Raw genomic sequence first — 26,915 nt, 5'->3', positions numbered from 1 at the left:
CCTTTATGAAGAGGCAGTTTAGACTGACAAACTTCTTGAGCTGTTAAAGAGCATGCGATGCAAAACAACCCCAAGTCCTTTCTGTGCCTCCAAGGTCATCTCTCTGCCCTGGCTCCTGCCCAGCCCTTCCTGAAGGCCTTCCCAACACAGACCTCGGGAGCTGGGTGAAAACAGTTCACTTTCTGTCTTTGAACCTTTATTTTTATGGAATATCCAAAACAACAAAACCAACAACACAGTTACAAAAGGAGTTCACGGAGAAATGTGAAGCAGCCTGTGTTTGAAATGCTCTGTGTCACCGTACTGAGTCAAATATAAAACAATGCATATTTATACATATATAAAATATAAAAGGAACAATACATCAGAAATGTATAAACAAGGGCTATGGAGGCCTTTGTGGTATTTACAATCAGAGACACAGCAGGGTGGGGGGCGTGGGAGCAGGCAGTGTCCGTTCAACAGTGAGTTTTAAATGCATCTGTGAAAGTCTCTGTGGACAGAGGTCAGAGCTGGGCTCAGCCCTACTGGAAATGGTTTGAAGGTTCTGCATGACTGATGGTTTGGGAGAAAGCCAAAGCCTATGGTTGGATCAGTCATGGGCTAAGGCAAACAGTGAGCAGAGGCAGTCCCCTGCCGCTGCCTGGGTTCTGACAGCCATGTTAGTGTAGCTGCACGTTCCCAGCTGTAAAACAGAAGGTCAGGCCCATTGCCAGAAGGGAATAAAATAAAATAAAATAAAAAATAATAATAATAATAAATTCAGTAGAGAGAAGTTCCATGTTCACATCAGTAACAGATCTTCCAAGCAGTCTCTGGCCAGGCACCATGAGGCCGAGTCCCTCCCCAGAGGCAGTGTATTCAAGTAAAGGCAACAAATTGAGGCACTAGGCTGAGCTCTGTTGGGTCAAACTTGCCATCTTTGAGAGAAGTCCCAGTAAGTGCTGCCTGCGGCTCTTTATAGCTCCTTGAGGATGACCTGGATCTTGTCTTCTGCTTCCACCAAGTCCAAGAGAAAAGCCATATGGTTGCTGTAGTGCTGGATGATGTTGTTGTCCATGTTCACCAGGATCCTACAGGAGAGTGAGGATGTCTGGGTCAGATACGGCACGTTGAAAAGCCTTGTTGGAATTTGAGTACTGCGTGCTCAGGGTCCCCACAAAGCCTTGTGGCATGGGGCGGCCCTCCCTGAAATTTCTCCACACAAAGTTTGTGTTAAAAAAATCACCCACACCATCCCCTCACTGCTCAGTCAGCGCTGCGTTTCCGCAGCCGCGCTCCTCACCACCCGCCGGCCAGGAGGCTCGGCCGCCACTGGGCTGCTCCCGGCATCACGGCCCCACAGCGTCCGCCTCTCCTGGTCTGGCAAGCTCAAGGTATTGAAGCTCCAATACAACACAAAGAAACATCCTGCAGTGCTTTTTGCAATTCTACCCACAACATGCCTAGGCCCAGTGTTTGCTACACAGGCAAATTAATCTGGATTACAGGAGGGCGTGAATTTGGAGCAGAACTGCTCACTCCTCACTTCTTGCCTGGGTGCTTTTAGGGATGCATTATTCTGAACAAGCTGAGACTGCTTTGGAAGCAGATGTAAGTGGTTTGGAATAGGATGCCCTTCTGTTCCAGGACAACCTCCCATGCAGACATGCCCTCAGCATTGCCTGGGAGCCTTTTCCGCCAGGAACACACGCAGAGAGCGTGTGGAGCCAGCTGGGCCAGCCGCTGGCAAGTTCCTCCCTGTGCTCTGGGGCACACCTCCAACCCTGCTGCAGATTGCGCAGCTTCTCCGATCTAGACTCAATTACAAGGAGAGATGGGGAGAAGGAAATATTTCAACAGCTGATTTAAACCTGGGGCTGCAGTTCTGTGCCAGGCAAGAGCCCCTCATTATTGTAATGGAAGTAACGGGGCAGTTTTGCATCACCCCACTGTTTTCCCATAAATCAGATGTGAAATTTGTAATTGTTTGGAGGAAACAAAGAGAACAAATTATCTTTCTTTGCAGAAAGCAAATCCCCTCCAGGTTCCTGCTGGGGTCATTAATGGAGCAATAGCATTAATTGTGTAATGCTCCAGAAGCCAAGATTAAAAACAAGAAAAATGAAAGACCGAGCATCTAACAGTTTAACCAGCACAAACGTGGGGCCCTGGTGACTCTCCGGGGGTTGCAGCAGCTGGCTGCTCCCCTTCCACCACCGCGTGCAGTGGAAGGCTCAGAGCCCTGGCACGGTGCACCTCGCGTGTGCGGGGGTGCGGGTGGGAGCTCTGCCCTCGCGCCACACGTCCGCCCGTGTGGCGTCTCTCACCCACAAAGGCAGCTGGCTGAGACAAGGGGGAGGCAACTGCACGTTGCTGCCACTGTACCTGATACCGCACTGCCGAACCCCAAGCACGCAACGTGCCAGTGATGGGGTCCTGCTCCTTCACCCCCACAGGAGCCTCTCTTTTCCCTTGGGCCCCAGGAGTCTGGCCTCCGATGGGTGCCTGCAGAGAGGGACAGTGGATACCCAAGGGTGGCTCATCACTAAACGCCTTGCAACAGAGCAGCTCCAGCCATCTCTGGCTTAGCGCAGGAAGCCAGAGAAGTCACCTGTGCCTCTTGCTACTGTGCTTCCATCAGATTTCCAAACCACAGAAGATTCAAGGGAGTATTGATTACAAATCTGAGCCCTGTATTGTTTCTTTCAGCCAAGACCTCAACAAGATACTAAATCACTCATTATTGCTCTTGAGTAATCCTGAGATTAAGTTCATCTGAATGAGGACATCACACTAAGAAAGCCCAGGCTGATAGTAGGTCCTCACCTACTGTCAACCCAGGTAGTACCACTGAGATTCACTAGTTTAAATCAGATGAAGATCTGTCCCTCAAGCTGTAATTACCAAGGGTTTAGGGTGGAGCAACAGGATAAAATCACTCAAGGGAAAATTAAATCTGGGGGAGCAGGAAGCAGTATCTGACCCTGCAATCCAGTAGACTGGAGAAAAGTTTGTATTTCCCCCACACTTCAGCAATCCATGGCATCAGGTCCAGCTTTCATTAAACTGTCAAAATATGTTTTGGATCTAATTCCCAGGTGTTGCCTTTTCTTTTCATGAGATACTTCATTGCTTCTCCATTCTGTGGAAGAGATGGAAAAGACACCTGCTTGTTTTCCCTCCCGATCATCATTAAACCACATTCACTACTTATCAGATCAAATAATGACCAAAACCAAAGCAAAACAAAGTAAGGGCGGCCTCTCCCCAGAAGCAGTGCCATTTCCTGGTCCACCTGCAAACTCATCAGTGTTTGGATCTTTCTTGCAGTGCTGTGGCTCACAGTCAGCTGGTTCAGAAACCTGATGACAGTCTGATGACCTGTAATGGCCACATCACAAGCCACCACCACAGCTGACACACCTGAGCTTTGGCTCAGTCCTGAAGTTGGAGACTAATAACAAACTGACCACCTTGTCACTCGCAGTCGTTCTTTGAAACCAGACTCGAAGCACAGTCTGTGGGGAGGTGTATGGGACAACCCCTCTCTTGGGGCTGTCAGTGCTGATCTTTGTCTTTTCCATTTCTAGGGATATCGGATGAGCAGCATCTGACAGTACAAAGGGACCTGAGTTCAGGAGCAGGTGCAAGAGGCTTAAAATTCAGACCATGAACCCTCCTGAACTCAGAAAGGTTGCTCGATGTTGGATTTACAGGTGAGGGGACTGTAATGGTTTCCCACTTCAGTGACACCACATCACAGCATGGAGGAGAAACTCAGGGCGGGGGGGGGGGCACGCTAGTGAGAATGTGGGACTGCACAATGCAGGACCTGTCATCAGCCTTGCTTTTCTGCTCGTCTCTCCCCATGCTCAGAATTTGGACCAAGGCCAGCAACAACAATGAGTTCATCTCCCAGGCTGTCATTGATGCTTGCAAAGCCTGATTGTATCACACTCGTTCTGCAAGAAGAACTCTGGATTTAGCTTTATGAAAATAAGCTTGGGAATTTATGAGTCTTTCCCTTTCCATCAGCTGAAGGGAAAATTTTCTGCCAGAGATAGGCATGACCCAGAAGTAGTTCATCAGTCCAGAAAACATTTCTGAAAGTAGCACTTTGCTCCACATCAAGACTGCTGCCCTCCACAGAAGACTCAACAACTGGTCCTCAGCTCGTGCAAACCAGTACCGCTCCCCCTCAGCCATGGGGGAGATCCACATGGATCAGTCAATAATAAAGACCACATTGGAAACACTCGAGAAGCCATTTCACATTTACTGCACACCTCATTTGTCCACTCCCTGCAGAGCTACACCTGTCTCTTAGCAGCACATGGCAGGTCTCTCAAGCAGGACCTGCATTTCTGTACTTGGCTGCACAAGAGCCACCTGTGCCCAGGAGGGTCTGACCCACCTCCCAAAGTCAATGTGAAGTTTCCTACTGACCCCCCTGGTCTGGGAATGGGATGGTAAAGCTGGGAAGAGACAATCCTTTCAGGTTGCCCCTTGTCTCTACTGGGGCTGCCCATGCTTTTATTTAGCTCTAAGATCTCTTTCTGAGCCAGGGACGCTTAGGCATTTGGTTTGGAGAAGCAAAGATTTATACGTCTCGGATGGCAGTAAGATAAGTTCTCTAAAACCTCAGGCTTTCAGAATGAGACATAAGGGATCACCCATTAAACTACCCAAACAATTCCTCCTTCATCCAACTTCCTTTCCTTGGGAGACTTTACACTCCAAACAAATACAATACAAACAAGCACTATCCCAAATCTTTAAAGCCCTGAAAGATCTGAGTTTTATATGCTCCAAATAGCACAGACCCCACATGGCTTTACTTTTTATTATCTTGTTAAAATGCTATTTCAGCCTATGGTAGGGTACCAAAGAGAATGGGGTTTTAGAGGCACAGCATAAAAGCAGATGAGAGATTAGCTTACCCTCTTTTGCATTTTTTGTAGACTTTATAAATGCTTTCTTCAGGCAGCCCATATTTTTCTGAAATCTGTGAGAGAAAACAGGGCAATTCTTTGTACTTGTAAACTGAAATTCCTATGATAAAAATCAAAGATAACACTGAGCCAGGGCTATTCAGCAGCAAAGGATTCCCCCTCATTTTTACTCAAGAAAAAAGTCTGAAGCGATGATCTGAACATGACAATTTGATCACGTTCATGTCTTGTAATGAGCAGATAGGCAGGCTTCAGTTTGGTCTTGGTTCTCTTTCTGATGGCTACTTACAGGCCATGAACCTTGGGGAATAATCTTTGTTTTCGTTCTTTCATTCCCTGGCCTATTTGGGACTGCTGGGCATAGAGAACACTGAGCTTTTTGTTATATGATGCATCTGAAGGTGAAAGAAAGTGCTACAGAAAGCGTTTGTGTCTGCTGTGGATGCGTCTGACTGAAGCTATTGCCTAGGTTTTATCTGATCTGCGATGCTTTCCTGCAGAGCTCTCCTAGGCAAGTACGGTTACAGTTTTAGGAAGTTTGGGTGGAAGGGGAGTTTTGTAGCCTTTTCACAAGCATTTTCTGTAGAGATTTTTGATTCTCTGTGGTGAGGGATGGGGGAGGGAGAAGATGGCAAAGAATCCTCTGAATCTTCTGTGCTGACATTTTTCAAACTCTGTTTTTAAAAGTTTGTAAAACCAACAGAGCCTAAAGTGCAGTCATAAAGCCATCCCAGATCTGGGAGATTTATTGTTTGTTTCCTTCCCAGTAATCCCCAAAGAAAGGTAGGTTATCAGGGACGCTGCTGATAATCATCACAGAAATATGCCTATGTGCTCCTCAAACACAACACAGGGAATTCCAGCACAAAGCCAGAACTGGCTTCAGACTGCACAGTTACAGCTAGAGAATGGAAAGGGTGTTTTACAATGGAAAATATGAATGTGCTGTCACAAGAGGAGACTTATATTATGATCTGAAGAAAACATCTCCCCATAAAGTGTGTTTTTCCCCTCTGCAGCACTAACAACACATAGCCCAAGCCAGGAGCTGTGTATAGAATTCACCTGTACTCACAATTTCCATTTCCATTCTCAGAAGAAAGTAGGCACCAGATATAAGCAGTCTTATATCCAGTTTCCTATATGTCAAGTACCAGCACCCTACTATCTGAAGTGTGTTCATGTGCCACAGTTTTTGGAAAATACTTACAGCTGTTCTGAGGCCCTGGAGATCTGGTGTCTTCAACATGAGAGCATCAAACACTTCCTCTGACTCCCTCCGCACATACAACAACACTGAAACAGATAAAGCATAGCACTGAATCAGTGCTCTTTACAGCATGTTTTCAGAGTTATGTGGTCTCATATAATTCAAGATCAAGAGTTACTTTAATCAAATGAAACACAACATTCAAGAACAGTTCCCATCCCAAGGCTTACCTCTCTGAGGATCTTCTTCCTTGGTTTGCTTTGGAGGTATCGGGTCAAACTCATCTGTGAATGAGGTACCAGTCCGTTTTAAGGGCAGCCTAAGCAAAAGGAACACAGTACTCTCAGGAGAACAGAACAATAGTAGCAAACAAAACAATTCCAGCAATTCTACTTTTGATTGAACAACTGACTATTCCAGCAAACATCCCGCAATTAAATATTGGTTCTGTAATTATGGCAGCAGAGTATCTACCACAGCTGCACCTTCCTGCCTAATGTATAGAGGGAGGTCAGTGAATGTAGGCAGTGGTTTTGGTATCACATCATAAAAAAAAGCCTTTTGCACCTTCATGTTCTTGTTCTCTATTGATATAACTAGACAGTGGATCAAGCCTAGGGTAAATATCTGGTTCTCCCCACTCTAAACACATTACAAGTGTGATTTCTACTTCATTCTAGTTTCTTTTACAGCAGTAACTGCTTCTGGTTATGTGAACCCTTCAGCAATAGTTGTGATCTTTTTCTTTTTTTGTCTTTCAAACTTTGTCTCTATAAGAACAGCAGGACAGTCAGAGACCAGACTCATGTTGGAGTGTGACACTGACAGGGGAAGAAGCGTACCTGTGTTTCTGCATTCCTTTAGTCCATTCTAAGCCAAGGTTTAACACATATTTTAACACTCAAGGGCTTCAGGGAGACACTCTGCTCTGCCATTTTACGCCTATAGATATTGTGCTGCCTATAGATATTAAGCCACCATAACATGCCCAAAGAAATAAAGCAGCTGTTGGACAGGAAAGGCAAACTGCAGCAAAATTACCTGTTAGCAGAGTTGGGAACAGCAGGAGGGAGCACCTTGAAATGGAAAGGAAACATTGATCTTTTAGCATACACAGTATCACTGGTGAGGGACAACATGGTGACTTTTTAATATGATTCCCTTCCTCCCAATCCATCTGTTTTCCCTTGAGATGGCAATTAAACATCTATGTGTGTTTCTTAGACTAAATAAAAACTGATGTAAAGACCTATGTAGGTTCTTCTCCTCTGTCTAGAACACACCTGAACATGTATCTAGCTACACCAAAAAGCAGATCAAATCTCATCACCTTCTTGGGATCAAGGACCAGCTGTTTCTTGGTCAGTTCTTTTATTGCAAACCAAATTCTTCTAGTCCCTTTTTTTGATGTGATACATCAGTACAGCAGCCACTGCAATGGGATGCTAAAGTATTGTCACAGATGGCTTTTCCCCCAGTTTTGACAAACTGAGACATTGTTTCTTGAGGAAATATTGATGAGCTCTGAAGAAGGCTGAGTCTAGGATTTCTCAGGCTCAAAGGCAGATAGATGGGCAGAGGAGAAGTGAGAGATGTCCCACACATGCAGGGACTGATACGGTTGCGTTTTTCAATAGTTCATTTTCTGCCAATATTTTTCCCACTACTCCAGTCTTCTGTGGAAGTTCCAGATAATACATGTAAATCACAGGAATAAAATCTGGCTGGAAGGTACCTGGAAAGGTTATCTTGCCTATCACTCCTGTATGACTATCCAGACCACTCTTGACAGCTATGTCTTCAAGTTCACCACATTTCCAATAAAGAGCTGTGGTTTGATTTATTTATTTATTTATTTATTTATTTTTTACAAAACACAAGTCATGTCTGGGGGACTGACCAGTTTGGAAATGATGGGGGCGACTGGTTGATGAGGGCAACAGGTTGGTTGTTTTTTGAAGGGACTTACCGTGCCACACCTCTGCTGGTTTGAAAAATGGACATTGGGGATAAACAGGACTGGCTGGGTTTCAAGGTCAGTCTCTGGCCTCAGGAATGTGATTTCATTCCCTCTGAAGCCAGACAGCAAACAGCCTTTCAGACCTACAAATGGAAAGTCCAGTTCATCTCTGTTCAGATGGCCATTTAACAGGCAACTATATGCAGAGTGGGGAAAATGCCCGCCCAAGGTCTCCCAGCAGAAATATTAGAAATATCTCCCATCTGTAGATGGGACCAAGCAGACCTTCAGGGTTTGCCCACTGCTGTCTCCCCTAGGAAGGCTCCCTGCCAAGACCCCATGACAATTCAGAAATGTTGGTTAGTATTGATAAGAGGCTTTGAGAGGCTTGGTAGGAGGAGACCAGGCGGGGACCTGACTGACAAGTTGTTTCTGAATGGTGCTGATTTCATCAGGCCTGGCAATACCCAGGGCCGGATCTCATGGAAGTTAACGGACAGGCCTACAGGAGTTTCAACATGCTTCAGATCAGGTAACAAACACTAGCACTGACCATTGTTATTGGAGTCCAGGCATTTCCCTTTCCTTCTGAACTGTTTCCGTTCATCATCCCGCATCTTCCTCTCTGCTCCCTGTGGGGAAAATGAGGCAAAAATTAGGGCATTGAAAATTTTAACATAGCATTGGCAATAGAGGGTTTACTGGCCATCTCTGGATGGCAGGCACATTGAGGTAAAGGCAGCCTTTATTAAAAATGATCATCTCAGAGACCTGCTACAGGCCCTCCAGAAAAAGGAGGTAGGTGTGCACTTTCTGATATTTATACATTAAAAAAAAAATCTTTTTACAAATGAAAACCGTGGACAAAAATAGCTGTGCAAAATGTTTCTGTTGGAAGATATCTGAGGCTGGGGAAGAACCTCTAAAGGAGATTCTCATCTTTTCTGCTTTTTAAAAACTTGTCAGAATTACACATTAATTGTGAGACACAGTCCTATGTAGGTCTGATACAAAGAAAACTTTCTCAGGACCCTGTTCTGTAAAGGCCTCAGCGGTGCAGACACATCCCAGCTGTCCTGTCTCACTCATCTGAGGGGGCTGAACAATCTCTATTCCTCAGCCCTGTCTGCTATGCTGTTCTAACCTCCGACAACCTTTCTTTTTATTCTTGTGGAGTCACTGGAGTTTAAATTTCCTCTCAGACAACCTGGTGGAAAAGCGATGTTCTACCTTATCACAGAATATCTTGATCTGGCAGACGGCACGGTGCACCAGCTGGCTGGTTCCATTGCCGTAGTCGTAGGTGTCTATCTGGAGGTTCAGTGGGACACCTTTTACTCCTTTCTGGGAGGAGAAGTCAGTGCTCAGGCAATTCACCCCAATAAATACCTGCAAATAGGAACAGAATTTGATATAGCTTGTTGGTGCTTAAAACATTATCCTCAAACAGAAATAAGAACGGGGGATAGGAACAAAAGCAGCTCCTGAGACACCTTCCACCTGAGACAGCTTCCAACCCCCCCAGCCTTGGCCGTGCACGTGGGCTGTTGGTTTCCCACCTAAGTGCAGCTGCAAGTCCTTTCTAGCTGCACCCTCCCACATCACCTACGCCAGCTGTCCAGGAGAAAGAGCTTTGTTGCATGGACAGCTCACACTTTATCATACTGCACTCTGTTACATCCCTGATTGTCTCTGACTCTTTATTAACACTTTGGCTATCCACTCCCATCAGTTCAGGGAAGCTTCAGATCAGATGCAAAGTCTGCCTGGGGATATTCTTGCTGATATTTTTGATCTTTCAGTTGAACAAGGGACCCTCAGACAGCAATGCCCTGGAGGAAGGGAGGAGGGTTAGGCTTCAGCTTGAGGAATTACAAATCATTGTTGTTAGTTAAATAAATACCCATCCTTACGCTGGTCTCCTTTCACTCGAATGGAGTTACCTCCAGTGGGAATTTATGAAGAAAAGCTGAGCACAGACATAATTCACACTGTATCTCCACAATGCCAACTCATTTGCGTGACCCTGGAATTTCCCCTGGACTCTCTGGGGACAGATCTGCAGCTGGTGAAGCTCACACAGCTCTTTCAGCAGGGCTTTGGCTGAAGATTACAGCCCTGAAACCTAGTGTCAAATCTAGTCAATACCTACATATAGAAAAGAAACCACTTATCTGTGGTGTGAAGTTTAATTGCGCAAAGAGAGGTAACAGGTGCCACAGACGACCCAAATACCTGATCCACCCCCCAGCCCTTGCAGGTCTCTGAAGTCTCACCTTTACTAGCCCCAGGCCAGTGCATGTACAGAGTTTCTGCTAAGAGTTAAATCCAGTTTTACTGAGGTACCCCTGAGGGCTTGCCACATACCTGACATATTTCCATTTCTGACAACTTTGCCTTGAAGACATTTGTTAACCTCCTGGGTTGTAAAAGACCAAGGTCGCCTTTGGGCTAAAAGAATGACTTAATGAGATCCCAAAGCAAACCAGAGTTTTCCCAAGCTACCAGTTTCAGAGAGACAGGATTTATGCTTTTCTTTTTTTCTTAGTTCTTTCATCTTTTTTTTTTTTTTTTTCAAATATGCTCTTTTCAATCCACACTAGATAGCAAAGCATTAACAAGAGACTCTGAAGAGATGCAGAAGAGACAGCAAAGCTCTTCTTTCGCTACACAGGAAAGATGTCAACATAAGTCTTACAGATTTTAAGGTCAAAAGGGATCTTGTGACCTGCCTGGCTCCCTTCCACATCACACAACTCACAAAAGGGTGGTCAGTCATTTATGCATCAAAATGCTGCCTTGAAAGGAGGGTCTTTGTTCCCTAAGCTGTGGGTGAAACCTATTTAAATAAACCACATGTGAGTAGAGTCCTCATCTAGGCTAACTGCTGCAAAGAGTTTTCTTGAGTTATCCATCAGCACTAAAATAACATCTCTGAGTCAGTCTCAGGTATAGCTAGAATGTTTATTAGTTAATGGCAATGCTTAAACACACAGAAGCACGGTGTCCTTCCCTGCTGTCCTGGCAGACAAACACTACCTGGGGCCACTGGAATGGCATTGCTTGGATTTGAAACTCTGCCTTTCAGCTGAGAAGCAGGGAGAGCACGGCTGGGCTGTCAGAAAGCAGGCTACAGTTTTGCTGCGGACCAAGGCTTCCCATTTCCCTTCCACAAGCAGGTTGTACCTTTGCTTCTTCATGGACGTTCCACACAAAGGACAGCGCGTTGTAGGCTAACTCCTCAATGTTCTGAACCGTGTTGAAGTTTTCTTTACAGTCAGCTGAAATGCAATGAAGAAGCAGCTTATACTCTGGCTACAAAACTGTTTACATTCCCTAGGCTTTCCACTCCCCAAATGCCTGCCTCCCACTGACTGACCACTGGATAAACTTTAGTGTGCATAACTAAGGCCAGAAATGACTCAAAGGTCTTGGCTGGTGGCTGCTATTTGAGTAGTGATTTTATGCAAAGTCAGCGTACATTGGTTCTAAATTCAAACAACCATATGTCTTGTTCCGAGCCACGAGGTGCTTGGCACGGTGCTCAGAAAGATGCTGTGCTGGACGGGCAAAACATCTGTCTGGCCCAGCATAACTCACTGTAAACCCTGTATGCTGGCAGTGAAGGACAAGAAGTACCAAAGCCTTTTCTAGCTCAGATTCCTAGACTCCAAGAGGACATAGGTCACATCTGTAAGAGTACAAATTGGTTTAGAAGCTTCTGTTCCTCTGACTGAGGCTCTTCTTGATGTATCTTGAGCTCCTTGTTCATGTCCCTACACTTGGCAAACACCATCTTAAATCCCCAAGAGCTCACCAGACAGAAAGGATCTGAAGCCAGCAGACCAGCCTGCTCCTCCCTGATTTCCCCCAGGCCAGATTTTTGAGCTGCAACCATGTTATTGTGTATTGGAAATGCAGTAAACTGGTGCTAGAAGTTGTCAACCCCACCCAGCCATCACAATCTGACAGCCATGCTCATACCAACGTCAATGACTCTCTGCTTGGCTGTGGGCTGGCGGGAGTGCCAGTGCTTCCAGAATTTGAGCTGCTCCGTTGGTATCTTTTCGTTGTCAAAAACAATCATCACAACACTCTGTAACACAGTGAGGATATCCCATATCAGTATACACAGCAGGACAATGTTTGGTGCTCTCACTGCCCTTTCCATCCAGTGCATCCATGCACTGGCCAAGGGCAGCTTAGTGTCATTGATAATGTTTTATTGCTGGGGAACCTAAGGCAGACAGGAGAAGGGACTTGACCATGATCATACAGGCAGCCACAGAGCCAAGAGCAGAACCAAGGTGCCCTGTATGTCCCCTGCTTGCAGTGCCCATGTGTTTCCACCAACTCCAAGGCATGCAAGCATCCTGCATTGGGAAATTGTTAGCAATGCTGCAGTAGGTATTAAACTGAGACATTCTAGAAGATCTTTTCCTAGACATTCTCAGTTTCAGAAATCCTGCAAGTTTTGTGACGTCTGAAGTCTAGCCCCTAGATACCCCTCAGGGTTGGAGGACCATGTTTCTTTTGTGGGAGCTCAAGCTCAGCTTAGACTTGGGGGTGACTCTGAAGCCTGGACACACATCCCGGGATCAAGACAGGGCACTTGTTTCCAGTACTGAAATCTTCATAGAATCATAGAATGGATTGGGTTGGAAAGAACTTTAAAGTTCATCTAATTCCAATGCCTGTGCCATGGGTAGGGAACCTTCCACTAGACAAGGCTGTTCAAAGTCTCATTCAACCTGGCCACTTTTAGGGATGGAGCATCCACAACTTCTCTGGGCAACCTTCCCACCAGGGACCCCAGCCAACCATCAGCTAGGGAGGCATATTGTGCATCCCTGACCTGACTGAAAGGTTTCAATTGACAGGTAACATGCAAGCTGTTGCTGTGGATCAGAGGATTAGTTTGCTATGGGTGAATCCATCCCATTCATTACTTTAAGCCAACATGAGCCACAAAGCCATTACTCTTCATGTTCAGGTCTGTTCCCAGGCCAGCACAATTGCTGGATGTCTGATTATAGCATGTGTCAGCAAAATTGTCAGCTTGTCTCTTACCTTCACTTTATTTGAGGACAAGTGTAAACATTTGCTGTCTCCAGCTGTCCGCAGTGTGATGGGGTAGAATTGTCCTTTGTTGAGGTAGGCCATGGGAGAGTCCCCAGATTTTATGTGAATTGCTTTGGGCGACCCCAGAGTGTATTCAAAGTCACTTGTATGGAACAAAGAGAGAATGATGAGTATGATGAATAAGCACACACTGCTGTTTCACTTCAAAAGTAAAACAAATGCAAGTCTCCATCTTTACAGGCAACAGACACCGCACACATAGAAGTGTGCCCTACTCCCCATCTCACAGCTGTGGTCAAGCACCTTGCAGCACAGCACATAGTGATCCTCCCAACACCCTGGGGAACAGCACTTATCCAATATCCTCATTTTACCTTTTGTTTTTGTTTATGTTTAAAAAAAAACATACATTATTGTAACCAGTATTTTTCTGTGGATGGCTACAGAACCACTGCACAGTCAAAAGCCTGAACCAAACTAAACCGAAATAGGTACTTGTGATGAGACTTTTAAAATGTCCTGAACTCAGATTACTGTCTCCAAATTCACACCCACAAGTGGCTGACCCAGGAGGAGTGTGTCCTAATGGGTCCTATAGAAACAGGAGGACCTGCAGGACACTGACATCTGCTTGTTTATCCAGGTGCTTAAAAAATGATTTAGAAGCCCAGCTTGTTGAACTCTCAGTCTCATGGACAGTAACTTTAGTCTTTACAAAAAATATCAGTAGTATTAGACAGAGGAAGGCATAACTGTTGACAGGCAAATTTAAAAGAGGAGCCTGATTTTTCCAGAAGGCCCGCTCTTGGACATTCACCAGCACCTATGAGCATTCAAACCACGATGCTACAGCTCAAGCGTTTCTTCTGTGGGGAACCTGTGCAAGCCATCACCTGTACGCAAGCTTTCACACAGACCCTTCAGCTGCCTGGGAGTTGAAAATCATCATCTTCCTGCTTAGTCACTAACTCTTTTTCCTGCTCCCGCCTCCCCAGTGATGCCATCTCTGAAGATAGACTTGGCAACTCCTCTTATCTAGAGCCAGGAGAACCAGAGAACTTCAGTACAGGAATAAACAGCAAACAGAAAGCCTCTCGCTCATGAACACAAGCTGATGTCTGTGTGAAAATCCCCACGTCTGGTAGCTGAGTCACAGAGCCAGGTGACTCAGGAGGCAAATAAAAAGTGGGAGGTGGAATAATGTTACCTACTTGGAGATTTGATGTGATATCTAGAGCAGGAAAGCTCTGCCTGAGTGAGGGATGGAAAAGAGGATGGAATCTCTCTCATGTTTTAGGAATGAGATGCAGTGGCACCTTCTCTAATAAATGTTCGCTAACAGTGCTAAACCCTAAGTAAGAACCTAAACTTTAGATTAGGAGGAGGCTGTTTTTCACCCTTATCAACTGACATCCTCATTTTTTTGTCATTTACCCCCATTCCAAGTAGCTTGTAGAAAGATGGTGCAGCCACCTGGATCTACACAGGAACTACGCAGTCGTCCCGGAAAGGGGGTTGTAGCACCCAACAAACCCTCACATGGCAGACCTCAGTGCCACATCTTTGCTCTGGCTAAGGTGCTAAGGAGATGTGACCACAGCAGTAAAAACAGTTGGCACTGGATTTACACCAGGTTGGCCAAGAGAGTACAATCTGAACCACACTAAAAGCATGAGCTGGCACAAATCAATCTAGTAACTTGAATTTAAGACTGGGTTTGATCCCTTTTCAACAAAACATTTCAAATCCTAATCCCTGCTTCAAATTTCACACACCAAAATTCATAAACTGTTCTGTGTCTAAAAAGTCATGGAAGAGCCACTTGCTTCTAAGACACCAGGGACACACCTGCAAAACCGTGACATCTCTAAGTTTGCTATGGCCCCTGCCAAGGCTGGTTCTGGGGTGAGGAAAGGGCTGCAGTCTTTCCCCAGGAAAGGTACACAGCCAAGTGCACTGGAAACCCAGAGATCAAGGACTGGCAGTTACCTCTTAACACTGTCCGTAGCATAACTCTCAGGGCAAGGTGGCTCTGGCTGGGGTTTGAGGATATCACTGAAGAGTAGCGACTGTAGAAAAGTGGAAAAAAAACAGTCAAAACTAGAATCTTTCATTGCTTTGTCGATTCACCTTCTCCAGTCATTACAACAGAGGCTTCTGATAAAACACGGAGCCTCATTTCAAAATCTTATCTTACTTCTAAAATCAATGTAAACCCCCCAATAATTCAATGCAAATGGCATCAAGCTTGTAATGCAAAAGCAAAGCTCCCACTGACTCCAGCATGAACAAACCCCAAATTAGAGACAGCGTCATGCAGTACCCCCTGGGCTGCACTGACAGCATGCAACCAACAGCTCTGACCTCCTGGGGATCCTCTTTGAAAGTGCTGTCTGGCTGCCACCTCTGCTGTGTTGGGGCCACAGGGATGGTCTCGAAGAGGGAGTTCAATGAGCTGTTGTCGTATACATCCCCTGGAGGGACCATGTAGGTGTCTGGTGTGGCATCCAGCTTGCTAACGCCTGGTGGAAGCATGGCTGGTTTGTGAGGAGTAGGGATGCCTTCAAGATTTAAGCCATTCTTCTTCTGCGGCTCGCAATATTCTTGGGTCATAGAAGTGTTTTCAGACAAGAGCTTCATGAGATGGGCTGAGCCATCAAAGGATGCGATCTCTGGGTCGTACTCCATTCCGTGGCAGTGCCTGGTGGAGAAAGGATCCCATCTCAAACCAGGGAAGAGGGTGGACAACCCCAGTAAGTTGTCACAGCAAGATGCAAATGCCTTGATGCACTGCTGGGAAGCAAACTGCACAGTCTAGCTGCCAGCTGACCTTGAGTCAGCAGCATACATCTCCCACTTGATACAGGAGATCTGACAGGCCCGTGGGTGATCTCTACTCACTCACACACCTCTCAGTGCAATCAACAAGAGCCAGAGGTGATCAGCAGATAAGGGATGATCACACAGAATCCTAGAATATGGTTTAGACATTGGTAGGAGCTGCAGATCCAGGGCCTACATCCATCATTTCTTCATTTAGGCTATTAAACACTCAGAGCAGCAGGGAAGATACAGCAGATAACTGCTATGTGGTCTTTTCAGGGCTCATTGACAATGAATTTATTTTATTTCATTTTATTTTAAGAAAGCTGACTTGCACTAGTTCACACAACTCCAGGAACTTAGGAGACAAAACTCCCAGAGATCACGAGATGAGTGAAAATTTGCAATATTAGAAATGAGATGTATGGCTCAAGCTTCAAAGCAGAAGAGACCAAGTATAGGAGCTATCAGGTGATAAAGACATGGACAAAATGCATTCCTGTCGCACACACAAACCATCCCTTGGTACAACATTCCAAGAACTGGTCCCTTCTGCAGCAGTGACTTTGTGACCCTGCTGGCTCTGCAGCCCTTGCTCAGGTGGGAAGAGGTGGTTTATTGCCCCTGTTACCATGCTCAGAAAACAAACCAATCCCCACATTATCAACCCTCACACCTCTTGGCAGCATGAGCTTTCCCTAAGGGAAATAAAGCTGATTGAGTAGCTCCCACTCACTCTGCTTTGAGACCTTCACCTTCAGGTATATGGTGAAATCTATGTAGTTAATAAAAAAACACATTCCACTGCTATAAATACTGTTCAGAATGCAGTGGCCTTTCAGAGAGGAGAAAACAGCTTAACTCAGCCTACTTATGAAGAAGAAATGAAGTATCATTTAAGAGGCTTAAATAGTTAAAAACAGACAACCAGAAAAGGTTGCCAAAGTATACAGCATCCAGGAAGAGGAACTGAACTCATAGTGGCAAATGAGCTATTAATTTCATAGTTAATTATCTGAAAACCTCAAAGGACAAATGGGAGTCACTGGAGGAGAATCCTGGGAGACTAGAAGCAATTACAACAGAAACCCTTATCAGCCCAGTGAACAGAAGAGAACTTTGTCGTTCCCTTCTCACTGCCAATGCTTAATCCCTTTCCCCTTTCCAACTGGAACAAAATAGGAAATAAATTCTTTAAATAAATTCTTTAGCTACTGCAAATCAGTGCAACTACTCTGAATGCAGCTAGACAGATCCTCAGTTGTGTAAATGGGTGTAGCTCAATTTATACCTGCTTGGGATTTGGCCTAAAGAATTTTAATATATGTCTCAGGGTTAATAACCTCCACTGTTGTTGGTAATAACACCATGCTTTGATGTTTATTTTATGCAAGCTAAGAGACCCATCATGCATGCAAGCAGCTGCAGGAGAATTAGACTGCTATAGAGAGCAAAAGTGAAGCTAACCTCTTTCCTAGTTCATTGCGTCCCATCATACCAGACGGAAGAATCCTCTTCTCCTTTGGGACCTAGAACAAGGCAGAACAAAGAGTTTGTTTATTGTTAGATTTTATTCATGGAAAGCAGAGGCAAAATTAGCCTTGTCTGTGTGGCAAGTGAAGTCTCATAGATAAAACACTCTGTGAATAATAAACACTGGGTGAGGACACAGGAGACCTGGGCTCTCCTGCTGGTTCTGCCACGGACTCCCAAGGTAACCTTAGGCAAGCCACACCATCTTGTTCTGGGAATGACTTTCAAAAGCACCCAGCTGAATAGGAACATCAGTCTTATTGGTTTCAATTAGGTCTAAATCCTACCCATGTTTCACTAAGCCCCATCCTGCAGCAGCAATGGAAAAAATAAAGCTGCAAGGGTCTGGAAAACACATTGCTGTTTTAATTTTGTGTCTCTCAGAGCATCCCTGTTTCTTACAAGAAAGCTGTTATGTAAAAAGAACACCAGCCTGAGACTCCAGACACCCAGTTTCAGTTTTCCACCCTGTTCTGGTTTCGTTTTACAGTACGAGGCTCTTTTATGCCTCAGTTTTCCATCTGTGCACTGGGGATAATAGTGGCACTCTATGCCCGTGGGCGTTATTCAGGGATCACTGTATGAACAACAAAGAGAGTTCAAGAGGTGGGTACTCTCCTAAGGTGGCTCAGCATGTTTTACCTTCACACTTGTCCTCTGGGACAGACTCCCCCAAGACACCCAGCCCCAATAGGAACATACCATGTAGTAGTCATAGAGGAGGCTCAGGGCAGCCACGCTGTCATCATCTCCATTCACCCTCATCATCGCCTTGGTGGCTGCAGTCAGGGGATTCTCCAGGTAGGTTTTCCAGGCTTCATCTTCATTGGTGTAGGAGAACTTCTGGAAGTTCATAGTGTCATTCTTCATCAGACGCACAGACCTAAAACTAAGCCAGACAGAGAAAGCAAGGGATGAAGAATACTAATTTTCCACAGAAATTTCCATGCCACCCAGCTGAACACATGAAGGGCTTCCCAGAGGCACTGCTGGAATGGAGAAAGGCTGCTTTCCTGGTGCTTAACTCCCAGCCTCTTTGGGGTTCCTAATCCTGCCTGTAGCTATGTACAAAAATAGGCCAGAGTGTCTCTGGTGGGGCTGCGCAGAGGCAGATGTACTTCTGCATCCCTCCTCCTGCCCCAAGGATGCAAAACACCACATCAACATCTGCGACTGCTCCCCCCATACACACATGTACTGGCCAGCCAGAGCACGTGCTGTCAGGGTGGGATGTTGGTCAGTAACCTGGATGCATTGTGATCAGGAAACTTTGTAAAATTATTCTGTGAACTTTGAACTAAAGGCCAGTGCAGACCACAAAATATCACTCAGCATTCAGAGAACTTGACTTACCCAGAAGAAACCAAGACTCATTTTTCTTTGCTCTTTATGGATTTAGAATTTAGCTCCATCCTAAGTTTTTTCGTTTGTTTGTTTTGTTTTTTTTCAATCATTAGTAAACGATTTCACTTTGAGGGAAGTAGACAGGCAAATCACAACACCCTCTCTTCCACTAAAAATACGTGACAGAGGTGATGCTCATGGGACTGTGTGCGCTGAGAAGCAACATACAAAAAATGTCCTGCCTCTTCTCTCTTCTGGCACTTTCTCTGGGTCTCTCCATCTTATGTTAATAAACTGCCAGGTACATAATTACCTAAATATTGGTCATCTTTCCCTTTCCTCCAGCAAATCGTTCTAGCAGGCAGCACAGAAGTGCTTCCGCACATCCCCTGAGTGCTCCGTGCTGCAGGTTCACCCCACTCAGGAGAGGCTGAATCAGGGCTGTACTCCTGTCACGTCCATCAGCCATGTGTACACGGTGTCACCACCACAGCTCATTGCACTCGCCATAAGAAAGCAAACAAGCTTTGCAGTCAGAAATTACTTCTTCATCAAATGTAAACTTTCAGGAATGGCAAACGTTTTTTTGTTAGTGGAAGAGGCATAGAAAAATAAGAAGTAAGATGCCTTTAAATCTTCAAAGTTGCCAAGAGCAGAACATTTTCAATTACTACATTTTCTATGGGAAGGCAGAGAAAATGCACAGGAATTCAGGTAATGAGTACTGCACTTCAATGTCATTTTTATAAGGAATAAGATGTTTCCATTACCTTACTCTCCATACGTTTGTAATGAGGCCTGGGCTTGAATTTTAAGTGAATCACTTGGAGAACAATAATTTCTCTTGAAAGGAATTTGGCATCTCTGAAACTCCCAATTATTGCCAACCAGGATAGACACTGCCAGCCCATTTAGTGTGAGCCGGCAGGGTGAAGAGCCAGGTGCTCGGCAGATGCTCTGGGGCTGGAAACTGGAGGGGTGCAGACATGACAGATGCTCGTCCATCCTCCCTGACAGCCCAGCTAAGGCAGCCTGGCTCCTGCACACGCACCAATGTCTCCCGTAGGCATACGCATAAAAGCCAGGCAGGGGCAGTTTTGGTGGTGCTCGAGAGCGCTCCTTGGCCAAGCACCGTGGCAGCCCTGCCGTGGTACACAGTGTCTCCTACCGCAGCACAGATGAGGCTGCCAACAGCTGACTGCTGCCCTTGTCACTATTTTATTAAGCTATATGCTGCTTCCACACCGAGTCCCTCCACGTACAAGCCATGCAGCAGAAGCCAGTAAGGGCTCTGCCAATGGTCCGGGGCACCCCATTCCCACTGGTTTCAATGCTCACTGGAGGCAGGGGCCTGGGCTCAGGCTGGCAGAGAGAGCAGCAGCTTCCCAGTGGCAGGTCTGTCCTCTGCCAGCTCCCATCGCGCCCCGGAATAACGGAGATGCTGAGCTCGCTCCTCTTCTCCCTCACACGCCGTGATGATGCGCTAGCACCAGTTTCACCTCATGCATGAAACTTCACCAGGTGTTTTGCGAGTTTCGTTGTCTTTAGCATTTCTCACGCAGCCCTCCCTCCCCTTCAGTGCCGCTGCTGTCTCCAAGGCGAGCAATCGGCATGACTCAGATTTCACTGCTGTCGACTTGGCGATGGGCTGTTCAGTCCTGTCTGGACAGGAATCCTCACCCATTCTCAATCCGATCTTCTCAAGGAAGAATAGGCAGCAACAGAGCTTGCTCTCAGGGTGAGACTCCACTCCTATCACTTGTAATCAACATAGATAAACACACCATGGTAGGATGTAGCAACAAAGCATTCAGGAGCTTAAAAAAGCACAGATATTACCAGGAAAAATGATTTGGAGCTTTCTTCTCCCTCACCTAAGCTCTCAACCAAGGCGCTCCTTGTTCTGCAACTCCATTCTGCCTACCTGCTTTGTCCGTCTGGCGTAGCACAACCACCATAAGCACGAGCTGCTACTGCTTTAGGATTTTATCACCCGGTCTACACTTTGGAGGCAGAGGAAGATGGGTGGCAGAGCTCGAGATCACAACCACTCACAGCTGTGTCCAGTTTACGAAGAATACAAGTTTGAAAGGTGCCCTAGAAACCTACGTCTTATTTCCACATGTGACTTCTGGCTTTGCTGGGTAGCCCTGGCTATGATGCTTGCAGACATTGATACCTCATCCCTGCCCACCTCACGCCTTTGCTAGGAGAAACTGTCCCTGTAGCAGAGGTGGCACAACAGAAAACCCACCCTACCCAAAACCTATTAAAGTAAAGGCACTTTCCTAAAGCCCCAATGCATGCACTAAACTGGAGGAGACCTAAAATGTGGGCACATGTTGCTTTATGCTACTCCCATTACAGAAGCAGCAAACTCCAGCAGAAAGAAGGAACTGGAAAAGTCCCTGAAAGCCAAGGGGCCAACAGCCCAGCCAACACAGCGGCTCCTGCCATGCTCTGGCAACTGCATCGGTCCCGGTGAGCTTGCACTGATTCACCCAGCTGGGGGACCTGGACCAAGCTGACATTACGGGCATCCCATTTATTCCATTTTGTTTCCTTCATATGAGTTCATATGATACCTAATAGTCACTGAAATTAATTTGTGTAGAGCCAACTATTGTCTCAGATAGAACCCTGCAGCTGGGACAGTTCTGCAGATGAGACCCAACACAGACTCCATCCCACCTTACTTTTCCAGAGCAGACTGCTGTGACCCTATTCCAAACGGTCAACAGGGTTAGCCAGTACCTGAAGAAAGAGGGTGATGTGAGGAGATCAGCAGATATGATGACACGTTTAGAGGCACCTTTTTGACATTCAGATGCACTTCAGTTCATGTAGCTACAGCATACCATCATGTCGGTTTGCTTCTACACCCTACCTACAACTCAGCATTAGCAATCTCTGTGAAGTAGAGATACAGGAGAGATCTGGATCCAAATCCAGATCTAAACACGTGTGAATTTTACTTTCATCACTCCCTGTGATGCTTCTTCCATGTGGTTACACCATGTTTGTCCACTGCAAACTGTCTGCTCTGTTTGGCAAAACAAATGTTCCTTTGACAGGCAGTTGCCTTGGTGCAGCAGCGCAGACAAAGCACGGATCGGCTGGTGAAACACAAACACATGGGCCCAGTGGCCTCCCTTCTTGTGTGCACAGACTCACCCCGCTGGGGCCTCGGGGTCATGTGCAAAGCAGGGCATGATTTTGGGAAGGGAGCAGTCTATTTGTTTCCAAACAGTTTAGAATTTGACACAAGGTGATACCAGCCCCCTTTCCCTGCTCCATCCCACCCAATCTGTGTTTCCCCAATTTATCTGTCAAGTCTACCATAACAGTGGCCTCCTGGTTATGAATAAACACTCAGGGTTATGCTGAAACAGGAGAATATGCCCAAAGGGTCCAGGTGGGGAGACCAGCCAAGCAGGAAAGAAACACTTGTATTCCTTTTGCCTTTTGTTGGGTTTCAGTGGGTGGTTTTGCTGGCCTTTAAGCTTTGTGTTGCTTGTCTTTGTTCTCTCCCCATAACTGATTAGGTTGCAACCTAAATATTGGCCATGCCAGATGCTGATGGCTACAGGGAAACATCAAGTTGTCAAAGGAACGGGGAATCCATGGCAACCAGCAGCAGGAATTCCAAGCCGCAGAACAGAGACCCTGGCCCACAGGACTTCGGAGATATCCCAGGCCATGCACACAGGGGCTATTATTAGCCCTGGTTTTGTGCATTGCACTCGCCTCCCTAATGAGATAACCCTGATGCTCCCCAAGAGTCTCTCATCAGTAGATCCCTGCTACACCTGGGAGAGCAGGACAAAAGCAGCAGCATTCAGCACGCCTGCTTTCTCCGGGCAGAGATGTTAGCCTGTAAATCAGGCCCCCTTGCAAAGGAAGGCAACATCCCATAGAACAGCCTAGTTTCTACATCCAAACTTCTGAGCTATATTCTGATTTTTACTCTATCTTCACAAGTTTAATAGAAGCATATTTAAAGACAAGGCGGCCATACAGCTATCTGCATGTGTACTGTCACAGTCGGGCAAAAATCCAGAGAGAGACAGAGCCAGGAAAGAAAAACAGAAAAACACACAGACTAACAATGAAAAATGTCGCCTAGATGCCAAGTACAATACAGTGTCGATTCACAGGTGTGAAAGGCCTAGGAGACCTCAAATCTCAGGGCCCTGACCTCCCCTGCCTACAGGCCTGAAGTGTTTTCACTGGCAACTGGGTGAAAATGCGCCCTGTGCCACCGGATTTCTTCAGGGGCATTTCACCTGCACGATCAGCCTCGGGGCAGTGCAGCACTGAGCCTGGCACCACAGCCAGATGTCTCCTAGCCATCCCTCAGCTCTGTTTCACCCACAGACAGCGGGACGGAGGGAGGGCGCCGTGTCCCGTGGGCAGACCCTGGGGGCTGAGAGCCCTGCCTGGCTCCAGGACACAGCCCCCTCCCCAGCTTGCCTGTGGAGCTGAAGCCACTTGGAACGGTTTGCAGCCTGAGCCCACGGACAAACCTCCCAGGGGCCGGTATGCCTGAGTGACTTGCAGGGAACAAACCATAAACCCTAGATCCAAGCTCAGAGTTCTTCCATTTTTCACCAGCCTAACTCCATGCTTTTGGAGCTATTTATTATCACGGGAGGAGAAACAGAGGAACGGGAATTGACATTACAATGACTTGTCCAAGGATGCTCAGTGAAGGAACAGAACTAGACCTGAATCTCTGCTATAAACCTTGCAAGCACTGGACTGGTTCCTGCCTTGCTAGCCTGAAGGGCTCCACCAACGATTCAGCGTTGAATGATGCTGGGGGGACACCAGCTGGTATTGTTTTACCTGATAACATCATCCTTGAGCTATCCACCCACACAATCATATTTCACAAATGATTCGTGTTTTAGTGCCTTTCCTGCCTAACATAACAAATTACAGCACAGAATTAGTTTGCAGTTCAGGAATTGCAACTACTTTTTTTCAGAAGCTGCTTTGTGATGTCAGATGCTTCAGTTTTGAGGCGCCCGAGTTTCAGGGTGATCTGCCTTCAAAGGGAGAACACAACAAACAGGCCCTGAACAAGGGCCTCCGAGTGAACGTCTGCTGTCACCTGGCATGTCTGAAACACTGCTCTAAACTTCTACTCCTATTTTCCCTGTAGACAGATAAGGAGACACCTTGTGTGTACATGTACTCATGAACACAAACCTTCCCCTCCACCAACACCTAGCACACACACACACACACTGTATTGAAGCTCCCAGTCCTTCCAACGCCATGAGAAGGCTTACACATGACAAGTCTTCATAACTTGGAGAATTGGGTGCTTCCAGTTATTGCTTTTGTTTTCAGTGCTTACGGATTTCCTTCCAGAGCTTCCACATCCAAAAACCTAGCTACTGGCTATTTTACTTTTTAATTCTCATCTGTTCACCTCACTCCAAGAGATGTAACTTTTAAGAAATAACAAATAAATACAAATCACAGCTTTACAAGACTTGGATGAAAAAACCCAATGGTAGCAATAAAGTAATATGCAATCTTTTGAGACAAAGTTTGTTTTCTCCTGCTCTTCAGGTAATCAGGTTTTAATGTAGTAAATAATTACGGGTTATTTGTACTGCAGCAGGGCCTAGGGTCCCTGACAGAGAACAGAGCCCAGTTTTACTCAAGCTTCTGTACTTCCCTCATCGCATCCTGTCAGAGAATCCTGCAGTTACACACTAAATAATGGGGCTGTCTCCTGGAGTTACATTTTCCTGTCTGATGCTCAGCACTCCAGAATGCAGTAAGAGCAGAGACTAATATTAAGCTCACCTAAAATTTGCTATTTCAGAGTTACGTGTTGAATCTCAGGCCTCCTACGTGTTCTGAGAGCCAACAGGACAGTTCAGTCCACCCATTTTAGGCTGGGGTGTGCTGGTCTCTTCCTGCTGACTGCAAACGCAGTCAGCTAACAAACTTGGCAGCTGGACTGCAGCTGGCTGAAGGTGGGTGAGATGAGTTCTCCAGTGAGTTGCCCAAGAGGATACAGGAAGCGTGTGTCAGGGCAGGAGAGCTGCCACAAGCCTCACCTGACGCACCTCACTCCCCTGCCCACCTTGCCTGATGTCTGGCAGCAGACGAACCTTCTTCAGCTGCATTGTGGTCTATCTGCAGACCTGGCGAGAGGCAGCCCGGGTCGGCTCTCCCCGTTTGCTTTTCCCTTTCTTCCCATCCTGGAGGGACTTTTCAGGCTGGCCAGTTCTCACTCAGCTGGCAAGATCTCCTGTAATGTGCTTGGCCACAAGAGTATCCTCTGAACATATGTCCCCAAGGCCACGCAAGCCTTTCACTTTGCTATTTAATCAAAAAACTTCATGCTGTGTTTTGAACAATGTTTTTGCCAAACAAGGATGATTCATTCCATTTTAGGTATAAGCCCATTAAACAATGCATTTCTTGAGAGCAACCATCACAGCTTGGATGCTTGGCAAAGACAGAATAAAGAGAAGAAACAAATACTTAATAAAGCAGGTGGCTGGCACCTGGGAGCCAAGTATCTTGGTAAATGACCCCTGCCCCTTTCCTCTGAACACTTCTGGTTATGAACACTTCAGGGACAAGGACCACTTTGGGATGAGATGTTTCACAGTGTCTAACACCCTGCTACTCTCACCCATAACCACAGCCACCAGCCAGAAAAACATAACACCTAGAGGAATAACAACAAACAAGCCATCACATTTTCTTATCTTCTGAGCCTTTGAAACTTGGGTATTAGCAACAGAGTTTCAGCCAGAACATAATCAGATGTTAACTCAGTTCCTGGTTAATGGACTTTTCGGCTGTTGCCTTCGCCATCCTTGAACACACTACACGAGGATCCAAGGCACAGATCGGGAGCGGTCTCTGCCAGTCAGCTGAACCGAAGCGCTTGCAGGTGCAAGGTCCGTGTAAGCGCATTTCCGGATAAACACTTTGCGCTGATCAACAACTCGAACGCCAGACTGGACAAGTGGGAGCAGATCCCCATCACTGTAACTGTCTTTGTTCTACAAATTTCATTGGAATTATACTGGTGTACCAATCAATTGAAAATGTGACCCAAAGCATCAAAGCAGAGATACTATGTAAATGTTGATTTATCTCTGCTTTGAGTCTAGAGTTTATTCAGAGGGCTTTTACTTCTTTGTTTTGAATTGCATAGCAGCTATTTGGTTGTTGTTTCTTTAATTTACAAATCTCTCTCTCTCTTTATACAATTAAAAAAAAAAAAAAAGAAAGAAAAAAACACATCTCCCTTGAAAGTGTACATTGCTTCAGCACGGTTATTCCTTGTGTGCTTTACTGCCAGGATTTTATAAAAGGGCTTTAACTTTTCATTCACCAGGAGCATAACTCAAGTTTTAATAACACACCTTATGCATGACAAAAATTTGCTTCTGGCGATCATGGTTTCGACCACAAAACCACAACTGGGAGTAACTCCTGGTTAACTCCTTCAAGCCCACGCACTGCAGCATTAGACATAAGTTCAATATAGAAGACTATGGAAATTATCAGTTAGAATATTTTATAATAGGCAAAACATCTCATTCTCTCATGCCATGCTAGTCTCTTCCCAGTCCTTTCTGTGAAATTAAAGTTGCAAAGGGAAAGACGAGAGATGGTTCTCCCTGTAATTTTGGGTGACAGCACCAGTCCACAGGGATACCACAGGTACCTGACAGTTGGCTACATCTGGGCACATGCACAGCTCAGCTTGTTGTGGGGGCTGCACAAAAGAGCCTCATTTCTGTGAGACGGACAGACAGGCACTGCTGCCCTTACCAGATCCTCTGAAACTGTCCCCAGAGCCCTTTCCTTCCACTGGTGTCCACAAAGCTGCCCCTGTATGACTTTGGCCCAGGTATTGGCCAGAGGTGTACAACGACTGCGTCAGCCCCATGGCCCAGGTGCGGGGCTGCAGCAGCTCTTCACAGCGCTCGTCTTCCCCCCAACGCTTCCTGCCCACCGAGGCACGGCACCCAAAAGCTGCCCA

General features: G+C 46.1%; 1 protein-coding gene across 5 annotated transcripts in view; it reads right to left on the bottom strand.

The window, feature by feature from the left end:
• Nucleotides 1-289: 289 nt before the first annotated feature.
• Nucleotides 290-26,915, bottom strand: part of GRHL3 (grainyhead like transcription factor 3) — a 39,239-nt gene continuing 12,613 nt past the window's right edge. For 2 of the 5 annotated variants that reach the window (XM_083810544.1, XM_083810545.1), the window contains exons 2-16: nucleotides 18,245-18,431; nucleotides 17,477-17,538; nucleotides 15,551-15,887; nucleotides 15,176-15,255; nucleotides 13,175-13,328; nucleotides 12,089-12,200; nucleotides 11,291-11,385; nucleotides 9,335-9,493; nucleotides 8,658-8,736; nucleotides 8,114-8,247; nucleotides 7,186-7,220; nucleotides 6,375-6,463; nucleotides 6,145-6,230; nucleotides 4,923-4,987; nucleotides 290-1,073 (exon numbers count right to left, since the gene is read on the bottom strand). In XM_083810544.1, the coding sequence (XP_083666670.1) occupies nucleotides 959-1,073; nucleotides 4,923-4,987; nucleotides 6,145-6,230; nucleotides 6,375-6,463; nucleotides 7,186-7,220; nucleotides 8,114-8,247; nucleotides 8,658-8,736; nucleotides 9,335-9,493; nucleotides 11,291-11,385; nucleotides 12,089-12,200; nucleotides 13,175-13,328; nucleotides 15,176-15,255; nucleotides 15,551-15,887; nucleotides 17,477-17,538; nucleotides 18,245-18,412 (1,770 nt within the window). In that variant the 5' untranslated portion in view covers nucleotides 18,413-18,431 and the 3' untranslated portion in view covers nucleotides 290-958. Of the gene's footprint in view, nucleotides 1,074-4,922; nucleotides 4,988-6,144; nucleotides 6,231-6,374; nucleotides 6,464-7,185; nucleotides 7,221-8,113; nucleotides 8,248-8,657; nucleotides 8,737-9,334; nucleotides 9,494-11,290; nucleotides 11,386-12,088; nucleotides 12,201-13,174; nucleotides 13,329-15,175; nucleotides 15,256-15,550; nucleotides 15,888-17,476; nucleotides 17,539-18,244; nucleotides 18,432-19,199; nucleotides 20,729-20,760; nucleotides 21,180-26,915 lie in introns of those variants that run through there. The other 3 variants (XM_083810546.1, XM_083810548.1, XM_083810547.1) reach the window with 3 other exon arrangements.

The sequence above is a fragment of the Anser anser genome (genome assembly GCF_964211835.1).
Source record: "Anser anser genome assembly, chromosome: 24".
Classification (NCBI taxonomy): Eukaryota; Metazoa; Chordata; class Aves; order Anseriformes; family Anatidae; genus Anser; species Anser anser.
The sequence above is the reverse complement of the archived record's forward strand: the minus strand, read 5'-3'. Positions and strand labels throughout refer to the sequence as shown.